This window comes from Myotis brandtii, unplaced genomic scaffold (assembly GCF_000412655.1).
Source record: "Myotis brandtii unplaced genomic scaffold, ASM41265v1 scaffold406, whole genome shotgun sequence".
Classification (NCBI taxonomy): Eukaryota; Metazoa; Chordata; class Mammalia; order Chiroptera; family Vespertilionidae; genus Myotis; species Myotis brandtii.
In genome coordinates this window covers 1,668,384-1,692,086 of record NW_005365599.1, presented here as the reverse complement: position 1 = coordinate 1,692,086, position 23,703 = coordinate 1,668,384, and the positions used below count along the sequence as shown (strand labels likewise).

At 36.9% G+C, this 23,703-nt stretch overlaps 2 protein-coding genes across 8 annotated transcripts in view; both read left to right on the top strand.

The window, feature by feature from the left end:
* The window catches only part of LOC106727331 (OX-2 membrane glycoprotein-like), a 30,565-nt gene extending 13,102 nt beyond the window's left edge, over positions 1-17,463 (top strand). For 2 of the 6 annotated variants that reach the window (XM_014545402.1, XM_014545401.1), the window contains exons 2-5: positions 439-777; positions 1,776-2,075; positions 9,135-9,228; positions 17,242-17,463. In XM_014545402.1, the coding sequence (XP_014400888.1) occupies positions 439-777; positions 1,776-2,075; positions 9,135-9,228; positions 17,242-17,338 (830 nt within the window). In that variant the 3' untranslated portion in view covers positions 17,339-17,463. Of the gene's footprint in view, positions 1-438; positions 778-1,775; positions 2,076-2,498; positions 2,548-2,993; positions 3,018-9,134; positions 9,229-17,241 lie in introns of those variants that run through there. The other 4 variants (XM_014545405.1, XM_014545406.1, XM_014545404.1 and 1 more) reach the window with 4 other exon arrangements.
* A 2,266-nt stretch (positions 17,464-19,729) lies between these two features.
* Positions 19,730-23,703, top strand: part of CD200 (CD200 molecule) — a 26,826-nt gene continuing 22,852 nt past the window's right edge. Inside the window, exon 1 of one of the 2 annotated variants that reach the window (XM_005873323.2) lies at positions 19,730-20,278. In XM_005873323.2, the coding sequence (XP_005873385.1) occupies positions 20,267-20,278 (12 nt within the window). In that variant the 5' untranslated portion in view covers positions 19,730-20,266. The remainder of the gene's footprint in view (positions 20,279-23,703) is intronic. The other variant, XM_014545400.1, reaches the window with a different exon arrangement.

Here is a 23,703-nt window from a genome sequence, read left to right as displayed (position 1 = left end):
CCAGACATGAGTCTGGCTACTGGCTAAGCGGCGCTCCCCCTGTGGGAACGTACTGACCACCAGGGAGCAGCTTCTGCATTGAGCGTCTGCCCCCTGGTGGTCAATGTGCATCATAGCGACTGGTTTTCCACCACTCCCTCAATTTGCATATTAGCCTTTTATTATATAGGATTATTGACGATATTTTCTATGCTGTATTATACATCCACATAACTATTTTGTAGCTAAAAAATTTGTACTTCTTAATCCTTTCACCTTTTTCACCCAGTCCCCCATTTCTCCTCCCCTTTGTCAACCATCAGTTTGTTTTCTGTATCTATGACTCTGTTGCTGTTTTGTTTATTTTGTTCTTTAGATTCCACATGTAGGTGAAATCATATGGTATTTGTCTTTCTCTGACTGACTTACTTAGCATAACACACTGGCTTTTATTTGTAGGTACTCCACACAGGATAAAGCACAAAAATAAGGAGACAGCTGTATTAGGAGGAAATGTGACAATTTTCTGCAATCTAACAACTCCAGCAGATGTCGTACAAATTACCTGGCAAAAGGTCCAAGATTCTTTGCCACAAAATATTGGCACATATAGCAGTAAATATGGAGAAAAGATTCTTCCACCATACATAGATCGACTGCACTGCAAGGTCATCGAACCCAATTCCTCATTCATCACTATTCGCAAAGTGACATTTGAAGATGAAGCCTGCTACAAATGTCTATTTAATGTGTTCCCTCATGGAAGTCAGGAAGGACAAATCTGCCTTACCATTATAAGTATACAATTTTTTATGTAGAGTAAAAATCATGCGGATGTGGTCTTTGAAGGTTAAGGTCCAGAGAAAGAATGTTGTTTATTATTATTATTATTATTATTATTATTATACAGAAGAAAAAATGGAAGTTAATAATGGTTACATAAGTTGCCCATTTTCACATAGTGCAGAACCAGGCATAGCATTTATTCTGCCCTCTATGTAACTTTTATGCACTGACTTTAATCAAGTGGGTAAAATTCATGAACCACATCAAGATTTTCATTAGGGAAAGAAAGGAAAAGGAAAAGAAATAGTAGAGAAGGAGGAAGAGGGAAAAAGAAGACTCTAAGAGAGTAACAATTTCCCAATTTTCATATTAACAAAATGTTGAAGGGATAGCGATAGTGTTATAGTGTTACCTCATTATGCTGCTATACATTTAAAATAGTGGGGTTTATATAATGTAATTTTAAGGTTTAGTGAATGTGGAGTAACCAATTGTTCTTAAATTGGATGATAGTAGATATAAGAAAAGGAATGATGAGATTTGTTTTTTAATTGTGTTGAGAGGTATCTGAGAGGGACATGTTTTTAACATTTGGGTTTTATATACAAACTAGAGGTCTGGTGCATGGATTCATGCACCGGTGGGGTCCCTCGGCCTGGCCTGCACCCTCTCGCAATCCAGGACCCCTTGGGGGATGTTGGACTGCCAGTTGCAGATCACAGGGCCTCTAATATGCATATAAGATCTTTGGTTAATCTCTACCCATCCTCTTCCCTCCCCACTTCCCTCTGAGATTCATCAGTCTGTTCCATGTTTTCATGCCTGTGCATTGAGTGTCTTCCCCCTGGTGGTCAGTGCATGTCATAGTTACTGGTCGAATGGTTGAATGGTCATTTAGGCTTTTATAGAGAGAGATTTGGGAAGTTGCCATCATAGAAATCTGGTATGACATATTTTTATATTTAATTTTGTTTCTTCTCTTTCTTTTGTTTTTTTTCTTTGTGCCTCAGCTGTATCTGAATTAAAATCTGAACTACAGTTCAATCTTGGCTCTGAAGATTTTCTTAGATATACTTACTCAGCTGTGGGAAAGCCTGTTCCTCAAATATCTCTCTTTCCATCACAAGTCTTAATTAATCCACCAAAAGAATACCTTGCACAGAACGCAGATGGCACGGTGACTATCACTAAAATGTACAACGTCTCCTTGGAGACTGTGAGATCCCTGGGACTCCAACACCTGATTGTGCACATGGATCATCCTCTAAGGAATGAAGAGAAGATTGTCCCTTTGTCTTTCACACAAGAATGTAAGTAGAAGTAATAATCAACAAGGAAAAATATTTATCTTTAAAATTCACTACCAAAAGTGTTTGTGTAGTCATCTACTTTTAAAAATGTAAATCAATGTAATACACCTGCATGGCTAAAGAAATAAATACTGAAGATGTTCTCTAACCCAGCACTGCTTCCAGGGGTAATGGCTCTTATGGCGCATTTTTAATTGTTCTCTCCTGCATGCTTTCCCTGAATTTCTGCCAGTCAATGAAGATTAGGCCATTTATACCTCCTTCAACTTTTCTGCTTCCCAATGTAATTGGTTTGCTTCCAATATGGTTATTTTGCTCCTTACCTCTGCAACTTTCAACAGCATGATTAAACCTGTTCATTGTTTCATCCGCATATAAAGTCTCTCTTCGCTGCTCATTTTTGCTTGTCCACTTTCCCCTCAGGCTCTGTCAACCATCCATATCTTCTGTTTCAGAGCCATAATTAAGCAAGGTATGATTTCCCTAAGAATTTTAAATAATAATTTAAATAAATTTAAGTAATTTATAAATATATTTGTATATTTAAATAATATAATTCCTTATAGAATTTAAATAACTTTTTTACATTCCACCTAATAATCTTTTATTTATTTTTTTAAATCTTTAATGTTGAAAGTATTACTTATGTCCTCTTTTTTCCCTATTGACCTCCTCCAGCCTACCCCATCCCAGGCCCTCACCACCCTACTGTCTATGTTCATGTGTTATGCATATATTCATACAAGGTCTTTGGTTGATTACCTCCTACCCACCCCACCTTCCCTCCGAGAATCTGCACTCTATTTCATGCTTCCATGTCTCTGGATCCACTCCCTTCATCAGTTATTTTGTTGAATTAGATTCCACATATGAGTGAGATCATGTGATGCTTATCTTTCTCTGACTTATTTCACTTAGCATGACACTCTCCAGGTCCCTCCATGCTGGCTCAAAGGGTAAGAGATCCTTCTTTTTCATTACTACATAGTATTCCATGGTATAAATGTACCACTATTTTTTTATCCACTCATCTCCTGATGGGCACTTGGGCTCTTTCCAAATCTTAGCTATTGTAAATTGTGCTGCTATGAACATAGGTGTGCATATATTTTTTTCTGATTGGTGTTTCAGGTTTCATAGGATATATTCCTAGAAGTGGGATTACTGGGTCAAATGGCAGTTCCCTATTTAATTTTTTGAGGAAATTCCATACTGTTTTCCATAATGGCTGCACCAGTCTGCATTCCCACCAGCAGTGTACTAGGGTTACCTTTTCTCCACATCCTTGCCAGCACTTGTCATTTGTTGATTTGTTGATGGGAGCCATTCTGACAGGTGTGAGGTGATACCTCATTGTCATTTTAATTTGCATTTCTCTGATGATCAGTGACTTAGAGCATTTTTTTTCATATGTCTCTTGGCCATCCACTTTGGAAAAGTGTCTATTTAGGTCTTTTGCCCATTTTTAAATTGTATTGTTTGTCTTCCTTTTGTTAAGTTTTATGAGTTCCTTATATATTTTGGATAGTAAGCCTTTATAAGATGTATCATTGCCAAATATGTACTCCCATAGAGTGGGCTCCCTTTTCATTTTGTTAATGGTTTCTTTTGCTGGGAGAAGCTTTTTATTTTGATGTAGTCCCATTTGTTTATTTTCTCCTTGGTTTCCTTTGCCCTAGGAGATGTATTGGTAAACATATTGCTATGAGAGATGTCCGAGATTTTGCTGCCTATGGTTTCTTCTAGGATTTTTATGGTTTTCCAACTTACATTTAGGCCTTTTATCCATTTTGAGTTTGTTCTTGTGTATGGTGTAAATTGGTGGTCTAGTTTCATTTTTTGCATGTATCTGTCCAATTTTCCCAAATTTATATATTTAAATAATATACTTTCTTATGGAATTTAAATAACATTTTTATATTCCACCTAATAATCTTTTAAAACTAAATAAAGCATTTTGCCTCTCTAAATATTTCATGTAAATACTGATATGTTTGGGTTTTTAATCTTCCATCTTACTATTTATTTTGTAGTATCTGACCTGTTTCATGTCTCTTTCTCTCTCTTTCTGAATTCTTTTAATTTTTTTTTTTTTTTTTTTTCCCCCCCCCCCCCCCCAATTAGTTTGTTAACTATACATTTCTCTACCCTTCTTTGATTGGTTATTTTGGGGAATATTGACTTGTTAAAACCCAATAGAATTTAGAACTTTTACAACTTCCCAGATAATGCAATTGAGCATATATCAATTCTCATCCTTTGTGCTATCGTTTGGGGGTATTTTAATTGTTCATATATTTAAATACCAAAATGTATCATTGTTGTTTCTGTTATTTGTAGTAATGTTTTTTTAACTTACCCTTTCTGTTGACTTTCATTTCTTTATCCATTTTCAAACTTTCATTTTTCTTCTCCCTAACGAAATTTCTCCTAGTGTAGGTGTACAGATGGTCAGTTCTTTTAAATTGTTTTGGTCATAAAATATTTTAATTTTTGAAGAACATTTTTGCAGTATTCCTAATTCCAGTTTGGTGGGTTTTCCCTTCATCACTTTGACAGTAGCAATCTTTGACAGTGGCTTTTGACTTTCATTATTTCTGCTGAAAAGATATGTGTCAATTTTATCAGTGGTTCTTTGAAAGAAACACATCTTCTCCCTTTACCTCTGCTGCTGTTAAGATTTATTCCTTCTATAGCAGTTTTATTATTATGTGCCTTGGTGTTGCAATTTTGTTTTTATCGTCTTGTATTTTCCCAAGAGTCTTGAATCTGTGGATTAATGCTCTTCATCACTTTTGGAAAATTTTTGGCCATCATCTCTTCAAGTATTGAGGTCTCATCCCCTCTCATCTTTTTTTCTCATTCTCTAATTACAAGTATATTAGATGTTTAACATAATCAAATTAGATGTATCTTAAATTCTGTATCTGAGAATTCCAAAATTTGGATTTTTCTGGGTCTCTTTCTATTATCTGTTTTTTCTGTCATAGTTTCGAGCCATTTTATAGTTATTTTTTAATGAATATTAAACTTTGTATATGAAATATTGCAGAGATGATTAAAGCTCTGACTATTTTCTTTGCTATAGCTTCATTTATTTTATTTTACTATTCTTTTGTTAATCCTCACCCGAGGATATTTTTCCCATTGAGTTTTAGAAAGAGTAGAGAGAGAGAAACATCCATGTGAGGGAGACAGGTTGCCTTCCACATAAGCCTGACTGGGGCCATGGATCAAACCTGCAACCCAGGTACATGCCCTTGACTGGGAATAGAACCCATGACCCTTTGGTGCGCAAGCCAACACTCTAACCACTGAGAATACCGGCCAGGGTGCAGTAGCTTTATTGTAATATAATTCACATACTATGCCATTCACCCATTTAAAATGTGTGATGATTTTTAGTATATTCACAAAGTTTATGTAGCCATTAGAAAATCAAAAGTGTATCGAAGTGTCAGGCTTAATCCTCTTTACTTTCAACTTTTACTGGATCTTGGTCCTACAAATTCTAATGACTTAGTAGCTCTTTGATGTCTTCAAAAATTTTTAACAATAATTTGTGCAAATTTTCTTCAGGTTCTCAGAAACCACCTAGATCATTGCTAGAATCAAAACCTCTTATTATCCAATTTTATACTATCACCTCATTTTTTACAACTGTATTTCCAAATCCTCTTTGTCATTAACACTCTTGTCAAATGGCCTGAAATTAATGTGCTTTGACCCCAAAGTGCAAGAAAGCACAATTCCCCACCCTCATCATATAGCCTTAGATGTTTTCTATAGAAAGAGAGAAGAGATCCTGACTTATCTGTCAACTAGAGTTTCTATCTCTTTTTCCAGAAGATATATTTCTCCTGAAGAAAGGTAGGAATTCTATTCCCATTCTAGAATTTCCCCACATTTTCTTGATCCTTTTATGTTTGGGTAAATACTACAGAATAAGCTTTGGATATCAGTGATAGTGAGGGAGTCCTACTTACCTCTTAATCTATGACAATACTACATCATCTATCACAGCTAATGGTATAAGTTATCCAATGGTAATAGTTATATATTAATAGTCTGTTTTTTATGTTTCATAGGCAATAAAATAATATTTATCCTTGAGCTTATTATTGCCTTTTACCCTATTTAATTAGTCTCAAGGCTCATTAGTCTGTGTTACATTAGTTTATCTCTTTTAACATTAACAACCATAACTGTCACTGTATGTGGCACTGTCAGCATCTGTTTAATTCAGCAGGTAATCATTGAAGGCAACCATTAAGAGTTCTTTCAATAAGCCTCGCCTATAATATTATATTGAACCATATAATGTTGATAACATTCAATATTTTTATCTATCAAATAAGTAATTTTATAAGGTTAAACCTAGTATAAATATACTAGGTTAAATTTAATATGAGTGAGGAAATATAATTTGAACATTATCAAGACAAGATTAACAAAGCTTCCAATCATGAAACTTCAATTCAGAAGATGATTCTTTCTTGCTTAACTATGTAACAAATTTTGGAGACATAAATCCCTAAATCTGCTGAAATCTTGACTAGAGCTTTATTTCCCCATGTTTTATTATTTTTGAATTCAGGGCTCTATTCACATTTTAGTGCCAAATTCTTCCCATTCAGCTTCCTCCATCCATTTTGAGTGAGCTATGTAGTATCTCATTGAAAAAGAACATAGTTAAAACTAGAAACTGAGATAAAGTGATTGCTAAATAGTCAAAAATAAATGGCACAAAAATCCCCATTTAAAACACATGCACTTTCAAAGAGTATCTCAGGAAAGAAGCAATTGCTATGAGAATTTATGTTTTCCATCAATGGTTAAAGAAAATTCAAAGCAGCAAATGAAGAGGGGATGAGAGGTTACAATGAACAGAGAAATGACATCAGAAATAGAAAAACAAAACAAAAACCTGTCATGAGCAGTCCTAAGGATGAAAAATACACAATAGTTCATGCCATTTAATAAAACTGCATATTTTCTTAAGGTTCATCTACAATATATAGGCCTAGTTTTTATATTATATCCAAGAACTATCATTGCTAATCATAACCTTTTGTTAAACTTAAATTGCAATGAAAAAATGTAAAATGTATTCAGAAGCTATACAGAAAGAAGTGAGTTCATACAGTAGTCCCCCCTTATCCTTAGGATATACATCCTCAGAATCCCTGTGGATGCCTGAAACAACAAATAGTACTGAACCCTACATATACTGTTTTTTTTCCTATGCATGTACACCTATAATATGGTTTAATTTATAAATTAGGCACAGCAAGAGATTAACAACAGTAAATAATAATAAAATAGAACAGTTATAACAATGTACTGTAATAAAAGTTATGCGAATGTGATCTCTCTCAAAATGTCTAAGCACTTATCACATACTTGGCTGTAACTGTTGTCCTTTGAGGTGTGACAGCAAAACTAGCACAACATTTTTTTCTTCTTCTTCACAATTTCATGAATAGAAGCGTTATTCTTACCATAGATCTTAGCAACCTCAGCATATGATTTCTTTTTCTTTCCTTATTGAGAATGTTCCATGTTAGGGTTGCTGAAGGTGGTATGCATGAGGCCAAAAGTGGTAAAGAATTATACATTTATTAGATCATCTGTAAATGGGCTGAGCCCCAAAATGGCACCAGCACCCAGGGATGGGGAGTCAGAGATTTTAAAGGACTCTAGGTGAGCTTTTTCAGCTGGAAATTCTCTGGGTGGGTCTGGATCTTGGGCAAGTCTGGAGGGGAAAGTTACTGGTCTTAGCAAATAGAATGTGTAAGCGAAAGAGAATGTCGGTTGTGAAATTATCTAAGGTTCAGTTTCCCAGGGGAGGGGGTATTGATTCCATTATTTAATCAGACTTAACAATTCCTTTGTACTTAAAGAAAGCACCTTATAGTTTATCTTTGGCATATTCTAGTTGCCAGCATCACTACTCTTGCATGTGGGGCCATTATAAAGTAAAATAAGGGTTACTTGAACACAAACACTAAGAAACCTTGAGTGTGGATATGATAGCAGAGATGGCTCCTAAGTGACCAGTGGTCAGGTAGGTAGCACTGGGCAAAGGGATGATTCACATCCCTGGCAGGGAGAAGTGGGATGGAGCAAACAATGTGAAACAGCTTGAGATTTCATCATGCTACTCAAAACAACACACAATTTAAAACGTATAAATTGTTTATTTCTGAAATTTTTCATGTAATATTTTCAGACTGTTGTTGACCTCTGGTAACTTGAGATTGCAGATAAAGGAGGGACTACTGCAATACAATTTAGAAACTCTGTAATCAAAATAGCTACAGTAAAAAGTGTTGATACTTACAATTTTATAATTTGTTTTTTCTTAAGAGTACAGGCTCTGAAGTCAGAACTGAATTTGCTTTTCAGTTTTGCCACTTTCTATCTTAGGGAAATTTTTTTTGACATCTCAGAGCTTTCATTTTCCCATTAGTATCTGATAACTGAATTCTCCTAGTGGATGTAAATAATCCTTATGAAATGCTTATTACATTGCTTAGAATGTTAATCTCAAATACTAATAATTATGATTACAAATGTATTTTAGAGGGTATTAAAGAGTTTTTGGAAATTTCATTTAGTAATTGGGCAATTTTTCTTCAAGTGACTATATTATATTTACTTTGTTTAAAATTTTTTTAGATACCTAAATCTAGGTGAATATTTAGGTGGTTATATCTTTTTTTATTCTTGAGAGTAATAGTATAATATTAAGTATTATCTGTCTTCAATTTGAATATGCAATAGTATATTCTTTTATAAAGTGGGATATAGCAAATAATTTCATAATATCAATTTGAATGTCAAAAAAACCAACAACAATCGTGTATCAAAAGAGCATTGGAGATTAAAGGTGCCAAAATGGCAGCACAGTATATAGTAAAGAAGGATAGTCATAAAGAACATGTTTTGGGCAACCCACTTGGGTCCCCTCCCTGCAGCAGGGAGCTTTTCTGTAGTAAAACTTTGCTTTCACTCAAAACAAAAACAAAAACCATGTTTCTGGTTTGTGTTTTTCAGGTACTTCTGGCTTTCCCTATATGTGGCTGGCTACAGTTTTACTTGTAATTTTTCTCTGTATTATCATTCTTTATATTGTTCGGAGAAAGAAAAAGTAAGTTGTATGACTACTTATCTGTGATAGAGAGTAGTAAAATATGGACATTTTCAAATCTGGAAAATATTTCCAAGGGCTCTAGCAAAATATGTCATGGAAAGAAACATCATGGAAAAATCTTCTCCATATGCTTGGTAATTCTTGCAGTCAAAGGTTTATCTTTGATATTCTAATTGAGAATGATTTAAAGGTAAGCTGCTAGTAATTATTACTGCTTATGGTGAATTGAGTTTAAGATTCTTTCTTGAAGACAGATTTTTAACAGGAGAGAACATGAACTTTAGACAACTCGGGGGAGGGGATCACTAAGTTGTGAAGCTTGAGATACATCTACTGAAAAAAGCCACAAAAAGATGAAAGTGATGTTACTTTACAGGATTAATATAATAATTTATCAACTCATTTATTCAACAAATACTTCTAGAGTGTCTGCACTATGTACTGTTCTCAGTGTCAGAGATATGGGCACAACTAAAACAGACAGGTTCTTTGCCTTCAGAAGCTTACATCTCAGTGGGGACAGGTAGTCGATGAAAAGATATAAAACAGAGATTCCAAGATGCCAGAGGATTAAGTGGAAGCTACATTGACATTCTCCCAGAATCAACCTGGAATTACAACAAAAATATAGAAATATCATCTTGAGTAACCAACTGAAGACTGCTGGAGAGAACCATTAAGGCCAAGGACATAAAGAGAAGGCCACAGCAATACTGGAAGGAAGTGCAGAGGTGTGAGAGGGCTGGCTGGGTTTCCACAGGCAGCAGCTGAAGTTCCAGAGGGATATCTCAGTTGCGGGGGTTCTCCCTGAAAAGTCTGAGGTCTAAACCCAAACTAGGCTCCAAGCCCAAAGGACCAGAACTTGGAAAGATGCCCATATAACACCTGGCTGTGAAAGCAATGGGGTTGCTGTCTGCCAGAGATAGGCAGCTGGAAATGCAGGCACCCCATTAAAGGGTCAATACACAAAATCTCCTGTGCAGCCACTCACCTTGGGCTGCAGCAGAGAGAGGGCAGAGTGGACTAGAGTTGTGTGAGGAGGATCTGGGGATAGAGCTCAGAGGACAACCACCTGGATCCCTATGCTGAATCATTCCCCCAAACTACAGAGGACATCTTTCTCAAGCTAACCTTTATCATCATGCAGCTTTTGCCTAGGGGGAAGCAATTACCACACCCACTAGAAAATCTCTCACCCTACCATATGGAATTTACACCCTGCTGTGTAACAATCATCCTGTAGGCAGAAGCAGATCTCTGGATGCTTTTAGTCTTTGTCTGATCTGCTTCTAGACCCAGGCTAGGAAAAGCAGACTTTGGTGTGCATCTTGGTCCGTTCCAAATGCACACAACCCCAGCAGAGTGAGCCACAGCTATAGATCGCTGATAAATCCAAACAGGAAGCTATAGACAAGTGGAAGAATATACCGTGTTTGTGAATTGGTAGAATTAACATCATTAAAATGTCCATACTGCCCAAAGCAATTTATAGATTCAAAGCAGTACCTATTAAAATACCAATAGCATATTTAACAGATCTAGAACAAACACTTGAAAAATTTATATGGAACCAAAAAAGACCCTGATTAGCTGCATCAATCTTGAGAAAGTTGGAGGGATCACAATATATATATATCAAGTTATACTACAAAGCCATTGTAATTAAAACAACCTGGTACTGGCAAAAGAACTCTCATATAGCTCAATGGAACAGAACAGGGAATCCAGAAATCGACCCAAGCCATTATGTAAAATTAATATTTGACAAAGGAGGCAAGAGCAAACAATGGAGTTAAGACAGTCTCTTCATTAAATAGTGTTGGGAAAATTGAACAGGTACATGCAAAAAAATGAAACTAGACCACCAACTTACACCAAACACAAAAATAAACTCAAAAAAGATACAGGACTTAAATGTAAATCTTGAAATCATAAAAATCCTAGAAGAAAAAGTAGGCAGCAAAATATCAGACATGTCATGTAGCAGAATTTTCACTGATACAATGCATAGGGCAAGAGAAACAAGAAAAAGTAAACAAACGAGATTACATCAAAATAAAAAGCTTCTGCACAGCAAAAGAAAACAGCATCAAAATGAAAAGGGAATTCATTGTATAGGAGAACGTATTTGCCAATGATACCTCTGATAAGGGGTTAATTTCCAAAATATATAAAGTACTCATACAACTCAAAAGGACGACTAACAACACAATTAAGAAATGGGCAGAGCACCTGAATAGACACTTCTCCAAAGAGGACATACAAATTGCCAAGAGACATGAAAAAAATGCTCAAAATCACTAATCATCAGAGAGATGCAAATTAAAAGGCCAGTAAGGAATCATCTCACACATGCCAGAATGGCTATCATCAATAAATCAACAAACAACAAGTACTGGCGAAGATGTGGAGAAAAAGGAATGCTAATACACTGCTGGTGGGAATGCAGACTGGTGCAGCCATTATGGAAAATAGTATGGAGTTTCCTCAAAATATTAAATATGGAACTGCCATTTGACCCAGTGATCCCACTTCTAGGAATATATCCTAAGAAGCCTGAAATGCCAATCAAAAGAATATATGCACTGCTGTGTTAATAGCAGTGTGATTTACAACAGCCCAAGTGCTCATCAGTAGATGAGTGGATAAGAAAGCTGTGGTGCATTTACACAATGGAATACTATTCAGCTATAAAAAAGAAAGATCTCTTACCTTTGGAGACAGTATGGAGGGGCCTGAATAGTATTATGCTAAGTGAAATAAGCCAGTCAGAGAAAGACAAATGTCACATAATCCATCTTCCATGTGGAACCTAATGAACAAAACAAATTGACGAACAAAATAGATCCAGAGACATGGAAGCATGAACAGTCTAAGGATTCTCAGAGGGAAGAGGGTGAGTTGGGTAAGAGAATTTATGTGCATATATGCATAACCCATGGACACAGACAATTATGTGGGGAAAGCCTGAGGGGGATGGTATGGATGGGGTTAATGGGGCACATCTGTAATGCTTTCAACCATAAAGATACATTAAAAAAAAGAGTGATCTTTGTCTGTCATGTAAAGACACAGGGAGGTGACTATTGTAAACCAGGAAGAGGATTCTCACAAATTTAAACATGTGGGTACTTTGATCCTGCACTTCCAATCTCCTGAACTGTGAGAAATAAATGTGTGTGTTATCATATTACAAAATACAGCTGGAGGAGAGATTCCAAAATGGTGGTGGAGTAAATGGAAGCCACACTGACACACTCCCAGGACCAAATTGGAATTACAACTAATATTAAACCATCCTGAACAATCAAATGAAGACTAGATGGAGAGAACCCTGATAACCAAGGGTGGTAAGTGGAGACCACATAGAGATTGGTAGGAAGTGTAGAAGCATGAAAGGGCTGGTCATGCTCCCACAGATAGCAACTGAAATTCCAGAGGAATATCTCAATTGTAGGGGGTTCACACTGAGAATGCTGGGTTCTAAAACCCAAGCTGGGCTCCCCAGTCCAGAGCACCAGAACTGAGAAAGTTGCCCACATAACAGCTGGCTGTGAAAAGTAGCAAGATTGCTGTCTGCCAGGGAGAGATGGCTGGAGATGCAGGCATCCTCTTAAGAGCCAATGCACAAATTTTTATGTGCAGCTACTCACCTTGGACTCTGGCTGAGGGAGGGTAGAGTGGTCTGGAGTTGAGTGAGCAGAAGCCAGGTTTGGGGCTCTAGGTTTACACTTCCAAGAGCAGACATCCCAATTTCCTGTGCTGAGTCATTCCCTCACACAGTATGGAGTACATCTTTCTCCAGCAGACCTTTGCTATCTAGGTGGTTTCTGCCTGGGGGAAAGGCAGTTGTCCCACCCTATTGGAAAACCCCTTGCCCTACCCTGTGGAGTTTCTGAGGCCCATTAAAAGACTGAGAATAGCAATCACCTGTGGGCAGAAGCAATTGCCCCACCCTATTGGAAAATCTCTAGTGATCTATTGCCTGGCACTAATAAAGACTGAATACAATAAGACTGCTAGCAGAGTGGAGTCTCTAGAGGCTTTGAGTCTTTGCCTGATCTAATCCAAGGCCTGGGGCTAGGAAAAGAAAACACTGGTGCACATCCTGGTCCAATCCAAAGGCACCCAGCCCTAGCAGAGAAAGCTATAAGCTGTGGATTGCTGATAGCTCCAAACACGGTACTCAGAGCCAGTCAGAAACAGTGTCTGGAACTGTCCTGCATAGCATATTGGGAGGCATAGCAGATCTACCTAATACACAGACACAAACCCAAACAGGCAGCCAAAATGGGAAGACTAAAAAACAAGCCACAAACAAAAGAACAAGAGAATTCTCCACAAGAAGAGCTAAATGAAATGGAGATAAGAAATTTATTAGACATAGAGTTCAGAATAATGATGGCAAAGATGCTAACTGGCATGAGAAAAGACATAGTAACTAAGAAGAATGACATAGCACTAATAAAGAAGCCAGTGGAAGGAATATACAGCAGATTAGTGGAAGCCAAACATTGCATCAATGAATTAAAAGATAGTGAATCAGATAACTAAAGAGAAAAACACACACAATTAAAATACTGTTACCTGCACAAGCCGGTTTGGCTCAGTGAATAGAACGTTGCTCTGCTCACAGAAGGGTCCCAGGTTAAATTCTGGTCAAGGGCACATACCTCATTGCAGGCTCAATCTCTGGCCCTGGACAGGGTGCATGCTGAAGGCAACCAATCAATGTGTCTCTCTAACATTGATGTTTCTCTCTGTGTGTCTTTGTCCCTCCCTTCCACTCTTTTTAAAGGCAATGAAAAAATATCCTCAGGAGAGGATTAACAAAAAAGAAACAAACAAAAAAACTGGCGGACAGCTTAAGGGAATTGTGGGACAACATGAAATATAACAATATTCGCATCATAGGAGTACCACAAGGGGAAGAATGTGAGCAAGGGTTCGAGAACCTGTTTGAAGAAATAATGGCAGGAAACTTCCCTAAGCTGGTGAAGAAAAAAGTTACACAAGGTCAGGAGGCACAGAGAGTTCCAAGCAAGAAGAATCCAAACAGGCTCACACCCAGACACATCATAATTAAAATGCCTAAAATTAAAGACAAAGAGAGGCCCAGCTGGCATGGCTGAGTGGTTGAGCATTGACCTATGAACCAGAAGGTCACAGTTCGATTCCCGGACAGGGCATATGTCTGGGTTGCAGGCTCGATCCCCAGTAGGGGGCATGCAGGAGGCAGCCAATCAATGATTCTCTCTTATCATTGATGTTTCTATCTCTCTCTCCCTCTTCCTGTCTGAAATCAATAATATATATATATATTTAAAAAAAGACAAAGAGAGAATCTTAAAGGCAGCAAGAGAAAAGCAATTTGTTAGCTACAATGGAGCTCTGAGAAGCTGATTTTTCATTAGAACCTCTATAGGCAAGAAGAGAATGGCATGAAATATTCAAAGTAATAAAAAGCAAGGATCTGACATCAAGATTATTTTATCTAGCAAGGCTATCATTTAAAATAGATAGTGAAATAAAACATTTCCCAGACATAAAAAGGCTAAAGGAGTTTATCACCATCAAACAAACACTGGAAAAAATGCTAAAGGAACTACTGTAATGTGAAGAAAGAGAGAGAGAGAGAGAGAGAAACATAGGCATAAAGAATCAAAATGGCAATGAATAAGTACTTATCAATAATAATCTTAAATGTAAATGGATTAAATGCTCCAATCAAAAGACATAGTGTAGGTGAATGGATATGAAAAAATAAACCAAATATATGCAATCTACAGGGACGCACTTCAGAACAAAAAAGCTCACATAGGATGAGAATGAAGGGATAGGAAAAAATTTCCATGCAGATGGAAAAGAAACAAAAGCTGAAGTAACAATATTCATACCTGACAAAATAGACTTCAAAATTAAGGCCATCACAAGAGACAATAAAGGTCTCTCTATAATACTAATGGGATGGATCCCACAAGAGGATATAACCCTAGTAAGCATATATGCACCCAATATAGGAGCACCTAAATACATTAACAAAACTTCTGGAGGACTTTAAGGGAGAGATTGACTGCAATACAGTCATAGTAGGGGATTTTAACTCCAAAGTCACATAGTGGGACTTTATACCACTGATTTCACTGGATAGATCTTCCAGACAAAAATTAATACGTAAATAGTGACCAAATGACACACTGAATCAGATGGATTTAATTGACATTTATAGAACATTTCACCCCAAAGCTCCAGAATATCATTCTTCTCAAGTGCTCATGGGTCAGTCACAAAGATAAAACACATGTTAAGACACAAAACAAGTCTACGAATTCAAGAAGATTTAAATCATACCAACCATCTTCTTAGATCACAATGGAATGAAAGTAGAAATCAACTACAGTAAAAACACTCAAAAACATTCAAACACATGGAGGCTAACTAGCATGTTATTAAACAAAGAAAGAAATACAAATCTTACTGGAAACAAATGAAAATGAACACACAACAACTTCAAATTTCTGGGACACAGTGAACACACTCCTGAGAGGGAAGTTCATAGCATTACAGGCCTAACTAAAAAACAAACAAACAAAAAACAAGAAAAATTAGTAATAAACTACTTAACTCTACAATTAAAGAATTAGAAAGAGAAAAACAAGAAAAGCCTGGAGTAAGTAGAAGGAAGGAAATAATAAAGATTAGAGAAGAAATAAATGACATAGAGACTAAAAAAAAAAAAAAGGAAATACAAAATATCAATGACCAAGAGCTGGTTCTTTGAAAAGATAAACAAGATTGATGAACCTTTGGCCAGACTCATCAAGAAACAAAGACAGAGGACCCAAATAATTAAAATAAAAAACAAAAGGTAAGTGAAATAAGCCAGTCAGAAAAAGACAAATATCACATGACCTCACTCATATGTGGAATCTAACAAACAAAATTAACTTTTGAAGAAAATAGATTTAGAGACATTGAAGCATGGAACTGACTGTAGAATCTTAGAGGGGAAGGGGGAGGTGGGTTGGTGGGTAGGAGGCGATCAACCAAAGAACTTGTATGCATATAGGCATAATCCATGGACACAGACAATAGGGGAGTGAGGGCCTGAGGCAGGGGGCAGGGATGGGCTATAAGCGATCAATGGAAGAAAAAATAGGACATATATGTAATAGACATATGTATTACTTTCAACAATAAATATTAATAAATAAATTAATAAAATAAAATATATACTGCTGGAATTTTTATTAGTCTTACATTGAATTTGTAATTTAATTTTGCAAGCATTGATATCTTTAGAGTAATTTGCTCCACCCATATATTTGTTCTCCACTTATACAAGTCTTTCTGAATGTCATTTAAGAAAGTTTTTAAATGTTCTCTCTGTAGGTTTCATGTAATTTTTACAAAGTCAATTCCTTGGTATTTGTTCATTATAATAATGAATGGTTTCTTCTTTTTTTTTTAATTAAAAATGTATAGCTGTTATTAATGGTTTAGGAACAGTTCTGATTTTGTAAATTAACCTGTATTTGGAAACTTTGCTAAACTCTATTAATTCAAAGTTTTTCTGTTGATCTAATGGTTTTCCATGTAGATGATCATCTTTTTTTTGCACATAATAACATTTTTTGCTTCTTTCCAATCCTTATACCTTTTTAATATAAAATATCATAAACAACAGTTATATTTGCCTTGTTTCTGAATTTAAAGACCATGTCTAAAATTTCTCCAAGTATGATATTTTGCCATTAAGCATATTATCAAGTTTAAAAAATGTTTTACTATTTCTATTTTCTATGGCTTTATCATATATAGATTGTTGAACTTGTTGAGATAGTCATATGGATTTTCTATAGTAGTTCACTAATATGATAAATTAAATTGACATATTTTCTAATGTTAAACCATTCTGGGAAGTTTATTTATAAGTTAAGCTAGAGTATAACTTTATTTTTTAAAATTTTTTTCTGACTTTGAAACAATTTTTTATTTTTAATTTTTTAGATGGAAAGGAAGAAAGAGAGAGAAAAACATGGATGTGAGAGAGAAACATCGATCAACTGCCTTCTGCATGTGCTGCATTCAGGGATCAAACCCATAACCTGTGCATATGCCTCCACCAGGATTGAACAAAGGATCTTTAAGTTCATGAGATGATGCTAAACCAACTGAACTACACCATCCAGGGCTTGAAATTAAGATTTTAGTTAAAAATTTTGAAATTAATACTGGCCTCAAAAAAAAGTTTACTCATTTAATATTTCTTCTTTTAGAAACATATATAATAGAGAGATTTCTATTCCTTAACAATCCTCTGAGTCTATAGATTTTTTTTGAAAGAAAATTTTCTCAATTAAAACTTGGTGGCTTTCAAAGGTATTGGCTTTTCTATTTTAAAATATTTATGCTGATTTTCTTTCACTCTGTATGTTGCCCTTTCACTCTATTGTTTCCTCTGTTGTGCAGAAGCTTTTCAGCTTAATAGAGTCCCACTTGTTTATTTTGCTTTTTGTTGACTGTGCTTTTCGTGTCACATCCATGAAATCATTGCCAAACCTATATCATGAAGCTTTTCCTCTATGTGTTCTTCTAGGAGTTTTACAGTTTTAGGTATTGTATTTAAATTTTTAATCTATTTGAATTGACTTTTCTGTATGGTGTACAGTATGGGCCTAATTTCATTCTTTTGCATGTGGATATACTATTTCCCCAACATCATTTGTTTAAGAGATTATCCTTTTCCTATTGTATTTTTCTTGGCACCCTTGTCAAAGAGCAATTGAACATGTATGTGTGGATTCATTTCTGAATTCTCTATTAGTCCAAATGCCTGTCTTTTGCAGTTGCCATACTGTGTTGATTACTGTAGCTTTGTACTATATTTTGAAATCAGAAAGTAGGATGCCTCCAGCTTTATTCTTTCTTTCTCAAGACTGATTTGGCTATTCATGGTCTTTTCTGTTTTTTATGAATTGTGGAATTGTATTTTCTATTTCTGTTAAAAATGTTTTGGGGATTTTGATAAAGTTTGCATAAAAAGCCTAACGAGTCTTTAAGGAGCAAGGAAAAGAAGAAAAAAACGGAGTCCAAAGTTGCAGAAGGAAGAAAGCAACAAAGATTAGAGCATAAATAAAGTAGAAAACAGGAAAATAATAGAGAAAAATCAACAAAACTTAGAGTTTGTTTTTTTGAAAATAGAAACAGAATTGAGAAACCATTAGCTAGAGTAAGAAAAATAAATAAATGAAGTTAAATAATGAAGGAAGAGACATTATGACTTATGCCACAGAAACTTAAAAAATCATATTTACTACTGCAAAAAATTATATGCCAACAAACTGGATAATCTAGAAGAAGTTGATAAATTCCTAGAAACATACAACATATGGAGATTAAATCATGAAAAAGTAGAAAGTTTGAAAGTCATCCAAAGAAACCTGAAACACTGAATTAAAAAAATATATGCATCCTACATTTATTGTAACAGCCAAAAATATGGAAGAAACTCAAGTGCCCATTAATAGTTGAGTGGATAAAAAAGTGATGCTACATATATATGTACTAGAGGCCCAGTGCATAAAATTCATGCACTGATAGGGTCCCTAGCAGCTGCCAGTTGGGGCCTCCCTCCCTTCCCCTGGTCAGCCCCACCTCCTGGTCAAACTTACGGAAGAACCCCGGTCAAGGGGACAATTTGTATACTATGCTTTTATTATATAGCATTACTTGGCCAAAAGAAGAATGAAATCTTACCATTTGTGACAGCATGGATGAACTTAGGGGGTATTATACTAAGTGAAATAAGTCAGACAAAGAAAGACAAATACCATGTGATTTTACTTATACTAGAGGCCCGATGCGCAAAATTCGTGCAAGGGGCTCTGCCACAGTCCCCGCCCACTGAGGCTTTGTCCAGAAGGAAGGACGTCCAGTCTAATTAGCAAATTACCCTGTTATTATTATAGATGTGGAATCTAATGAAGAAAAAAAACTGATGAACAAAATAGAAACAGACTTATTGTTGCCAGAGGGGAGAGGGTTTGAGGGATTGGTTGAAAAGGTGAAAGGATTAAAAAACACAAATTGGCAGTTACAAAATAGTCACAAGGATCTAAAATACAGCATAGGTAATGTAAGTCAATAATTTTGTAGTAACTATGTATGGTGGGTACTAGATTTATCAAGGAGATCATTTCTTAAGTTACATAAATGTCTAATCACTATGCTGTACACCCGAAGCTAATATAATATTGAATGCCAACTGTGACTGAAAAATAAAAGAAAATACGCCTCTGTATCCATATTTATAAAAGACAAAGTGGAATTCAAAGTTATTTTTTTTCCAACACTTTGACAATTTAACTCATGGCCTTCTTGCATACAGCACTGCCTTGTGACCTTTAATATCACTTTGATTCTCTCTCCTTTGAGTCTCTCTCTTTAAATTTTTAAAGCTTTTATAATTTTCTTAATTTGATCTTTTGAATTTCCCTACGTCTATAAATTAGCTTTTTGTTATTTATCTTGTTTGGCACTCCATGAATCTTTCAGTCCTTTCAATATGTACATATCATGTTTCTGATTTTCTGGGGGGGGAAATTAATCATAATCTTAGGGATTGCATCCCTCAGACTTACAGCTCCATGGATCCTTAAATAAAAATCTTGTTTCCCTACATGCCTGCTCAACGCAGCCGCTCCTTCAAATGCTGAGGGCTCAGCCTCATCGCCCCCATTTTCTTCCTCCGCTCTTTTAAAAATGGAAATGGAAAACGTGTATTTTTAACAAAAAGGAAAAGCACCTTTGAAAAGTGTTATGGAAATAGGAAAGAATGATTAAGAGACATTTGGGGCTAAACTGGAAATCCCACCTGCCGCTTTCTGCGCGTGCCTGCTGGTGGGAGGAGTGAATCGGACCAGAGGTGGTCAGCCTCGCTGGAGCTGCTGCTGCACAGTGCGCTCCGGCGGCGGCGTGAGATCCCCTGGGCTTTCCAGCTGAAGCCGGACACCCTGCTCGGCCAGGAGCGAAGATGGAGAGGCGGGTGAGCGGGCCCGGGCGTTGGAAGGAGGGCGCAGGGTGGGAAATGTGGCCCCGGTGGCCTGGGGCGGCGGCGGGCTGAGTGCGGCGGGCTCGCACCATCTGCTCTGGAGGGAGCTAGGTTTTCTGTCGGCGCTTTCTTCTTAGCGCTTAATCTTGCTGAGAAGAGGATGTTCCCTTCCCAAGGGCGGCCTCCAAGCTGCCTGACATTCTGGTTCGCTGTTTCAATTCCTTGAAAACAGAATGCTGCCCGGCTCCAGGGATGCTTCTCCCCAGATCATTGTCATCATGGGAGTGGACCTGGGCCGGAAGGCAGGGGTCCGTCCTCTCAGCGGGCTGGCGGGGGAGAGGCTCCCTGGCTCCGTCTGGAAGGAAGGCTAGAAAACACATTCTATTTTAAGCTGCCCCTAAAGGGGATAGCGGCTGCTGTTTGACTCCTTGTTGACATCCAACAGCTGGGGTGGGGGCTGCAGAATCCAGGGCTCAGGGAGAGCTGGCTTCCTCCTGGGTGCGCTGGGTGGGCTCTTTCTTCATCCTCTGGGCCTTTGCTCGGGAAGCCATAAAGGATCAGATAAACCAGGGTTAAAACCCTGGGTATCTAGGAGAGACAGACATTTTGTGTGTTCAGGATCTGTTCACATGACGCCAAACGAAGGACAAAATGTTCATTTACATGGGGATAATGTATTAAACAATAAAATTACAATGAATAAAAATGAAAATCCAAATACAAGTAATGCCTGAAGGTAATTTTTTTTCATGTATATTTTATTGGCAAGACCACACAGCCAGTTACTTTGATATCTTTCTTAACAAAGGAGAATGGTCTTAACAAAGAACTGATGCTGCTCTTAATCTTCACCTGATCATGCAAATAAAGAAACAGCAGAGAGGTTAATTTTCCAAGTCCATGTGACTGCAGGTGGTGGGATCAGGATTTGGACCTAGGAATTTTCAGGAGAAGAGGTATGAATAGGGGCAGTGTTGCTGCCAGGTGGGCCGATGTCAGGGAAGACGCCAGCCTCAGTGAAACCTGGCCCTCTTGGCAAAGGGTAGAAGTGGACTTCATTCCATTATTGTACTCCCTGTATATGATTTGAATGATGAATTGTTTAGTTACCTAACATACGTTGGCATTTACTGTAGCTTAAGCACTGTATTAAGTGCCTAAAATGCTTACTTCTCAGAGCAACCCAGTGAGGTAACACCATTTATTTTTCACCCTCAATATTAGCTGTTGTGTGTGTTTTTTAATTATAGTTAATATTCAATATTATTTTATATTTGTTTAAGGTACACAGCGTAGTGGTTAGACATGGATATACCTTACGTAGCGATACCCCTGATAATTCTAATATGCACCTGGCACCATACATAATTATTAGAATATTATTGACTATATTCCCTATGCTGTACTTCATGCCCCTGTGACCATTTTGCAACTGCCAATTTGTACTTCTCAATCCTTTCACCCTTTGCACCCAGTCCCCCAAACCCTCTCCCCTCTGGCAAACATCAGTCTGTTCTTTGTATCTGTGAGTCTGTTTCTGTTTTGTTCATCTGTTAATTTTATTCTTTAGACTCTACATATAAGTGAAATCACATGGTATTTGTCTTTCTTTGTCTGACTTATTTCACTTAGCATAACACCCTCTAGGTCCATCCATGTTATTGAAAATAATAAGATTTCATTTTTTATGGCTGAATAATATGTAGATAAGTACCACTACTTTTTTATCCACTGGACTATTGATGGGCTCTTGGGTTGCCTCCATATTATGGCTATTACAAATAACGTTGCAATAAACATAGGGGTGCATATATTCCTTTGATTGAGTGTTTTGGGTTTCTTTGGATATATTTCCAAAAGTGCAATCACTGAGTCATAAGAAAGTTTCATTTATAATTTTTGTAACTGAAACTTCATACCTTTTTCCATAGTGGCTGCACCAATCTGCATTTCCACCAACAATTCACGAAGTTTCTTTTTTCTCCACATTCTCGCCAACACTTGTTGTATGTTGATTTATTGATGATAACCATTCTGACATGTGTGAGGTGATATATCATTGTGGTTTTGATTACTTTATTATTTTATTTTAATCCTCATCTGAGGACATGCTTAGAAAGAGGAAGGGAGGGGAGGGGAGGGACACACTGATGTAGGAAAAAGACAAAGACATCAATTGGTTGCCTTCTGTTTGCTCCCCAACTGGGGATCAAACCCACACCCAGGTGTGTGCCCTGACCTAGAATCGAACTAGCAACCCTTTTGGTGCATTTGACAATGCTCAACCAACTGAGCCACTCCAGATAGGCAAAAAGAAAATGTGTGTGTGTGTGTGTGTGTGTGTGTGTGTGTGTGTGTGTGTGTTTAATTGAATTTAGAGAGCGAGAAAGGGAAAGGGAGAGAGACTCTGACCAATAGGGTATCGAGCCCACAACCTGGGCATGTGCCCTACCCAGGAATCGAACCTGTAACCCTTCAGTGCATGGGATGATTCTCAGCCAATTAAGCCACACTAGCCAGGGCTTCATTGTGGTTTTAATTTGCATTTTTCTGATATTTAGTGATATTGAGCATCTTTTCATATGTCTATTGGGCATCTGTATATCCCATTTGGAGAATTTGTCTACTCAGGTCCTCTGCTCATTTTTAAATTGGATTTTTTGGGGAGTTTTTGGTGTTAAGTTGTATGAGTTCTTCTTTTTTTTTTTTTTAAAGAGCATTTGCGGGAAGCTTTTTTAAATATATTTTTTTAATTCAATATTTTTACAGAGAAGAAGGGAGAGGGATAGAGAGTTAGAAACATCAATGAGAGAAACATCAATTCAGCTGCCTCCTGCTAACTCCCTACTGGAGATGTGCTCTCAACCAAGGTACATGCCCTTGACCGGAATCGAACCTGGGACCCTTCAGTCTGCAGGCTGACGCTCTATCCACTGAGCCAAACTGGTTAGGGCAGTTGTATGAGTTCTTTATAAATTTTGGATATTAACCCCTCATTGGATATATCATTGGTGAATGTGTTCTCCCATTTAGTAGGTTGTCTTTTCATTTTGTTGATGGTTTCCTTTACAGAAACTTTTTAGCTTGATATAGTCCCGTTTGTTTATTTTTTCTTTGTTTCCCTGACCAATGAGGTATATCAGAAAAAAAAATATTACTAAGAGCAATGTTAAAGAGTTTACTGCCTATGTTTTCTTTTAGGAGTTTTATGGTTTCAAGTCTTACATTTAAGACTCTAGTCCATTTTTTGTTTATTCTTGCGTCTGGTGTAAGAAGGTGGTCTAATTTCACTTTTGTGCATAAATATATTCAATTTTCCCAGCTGCACTTATTGACTAGACCAGTGGTCGGCAAACTGCGGCTCGTGAGCCACATGCGGCTCTTTGGCCCCTTGAGTGTGGCTCTTCCACAAAATACCA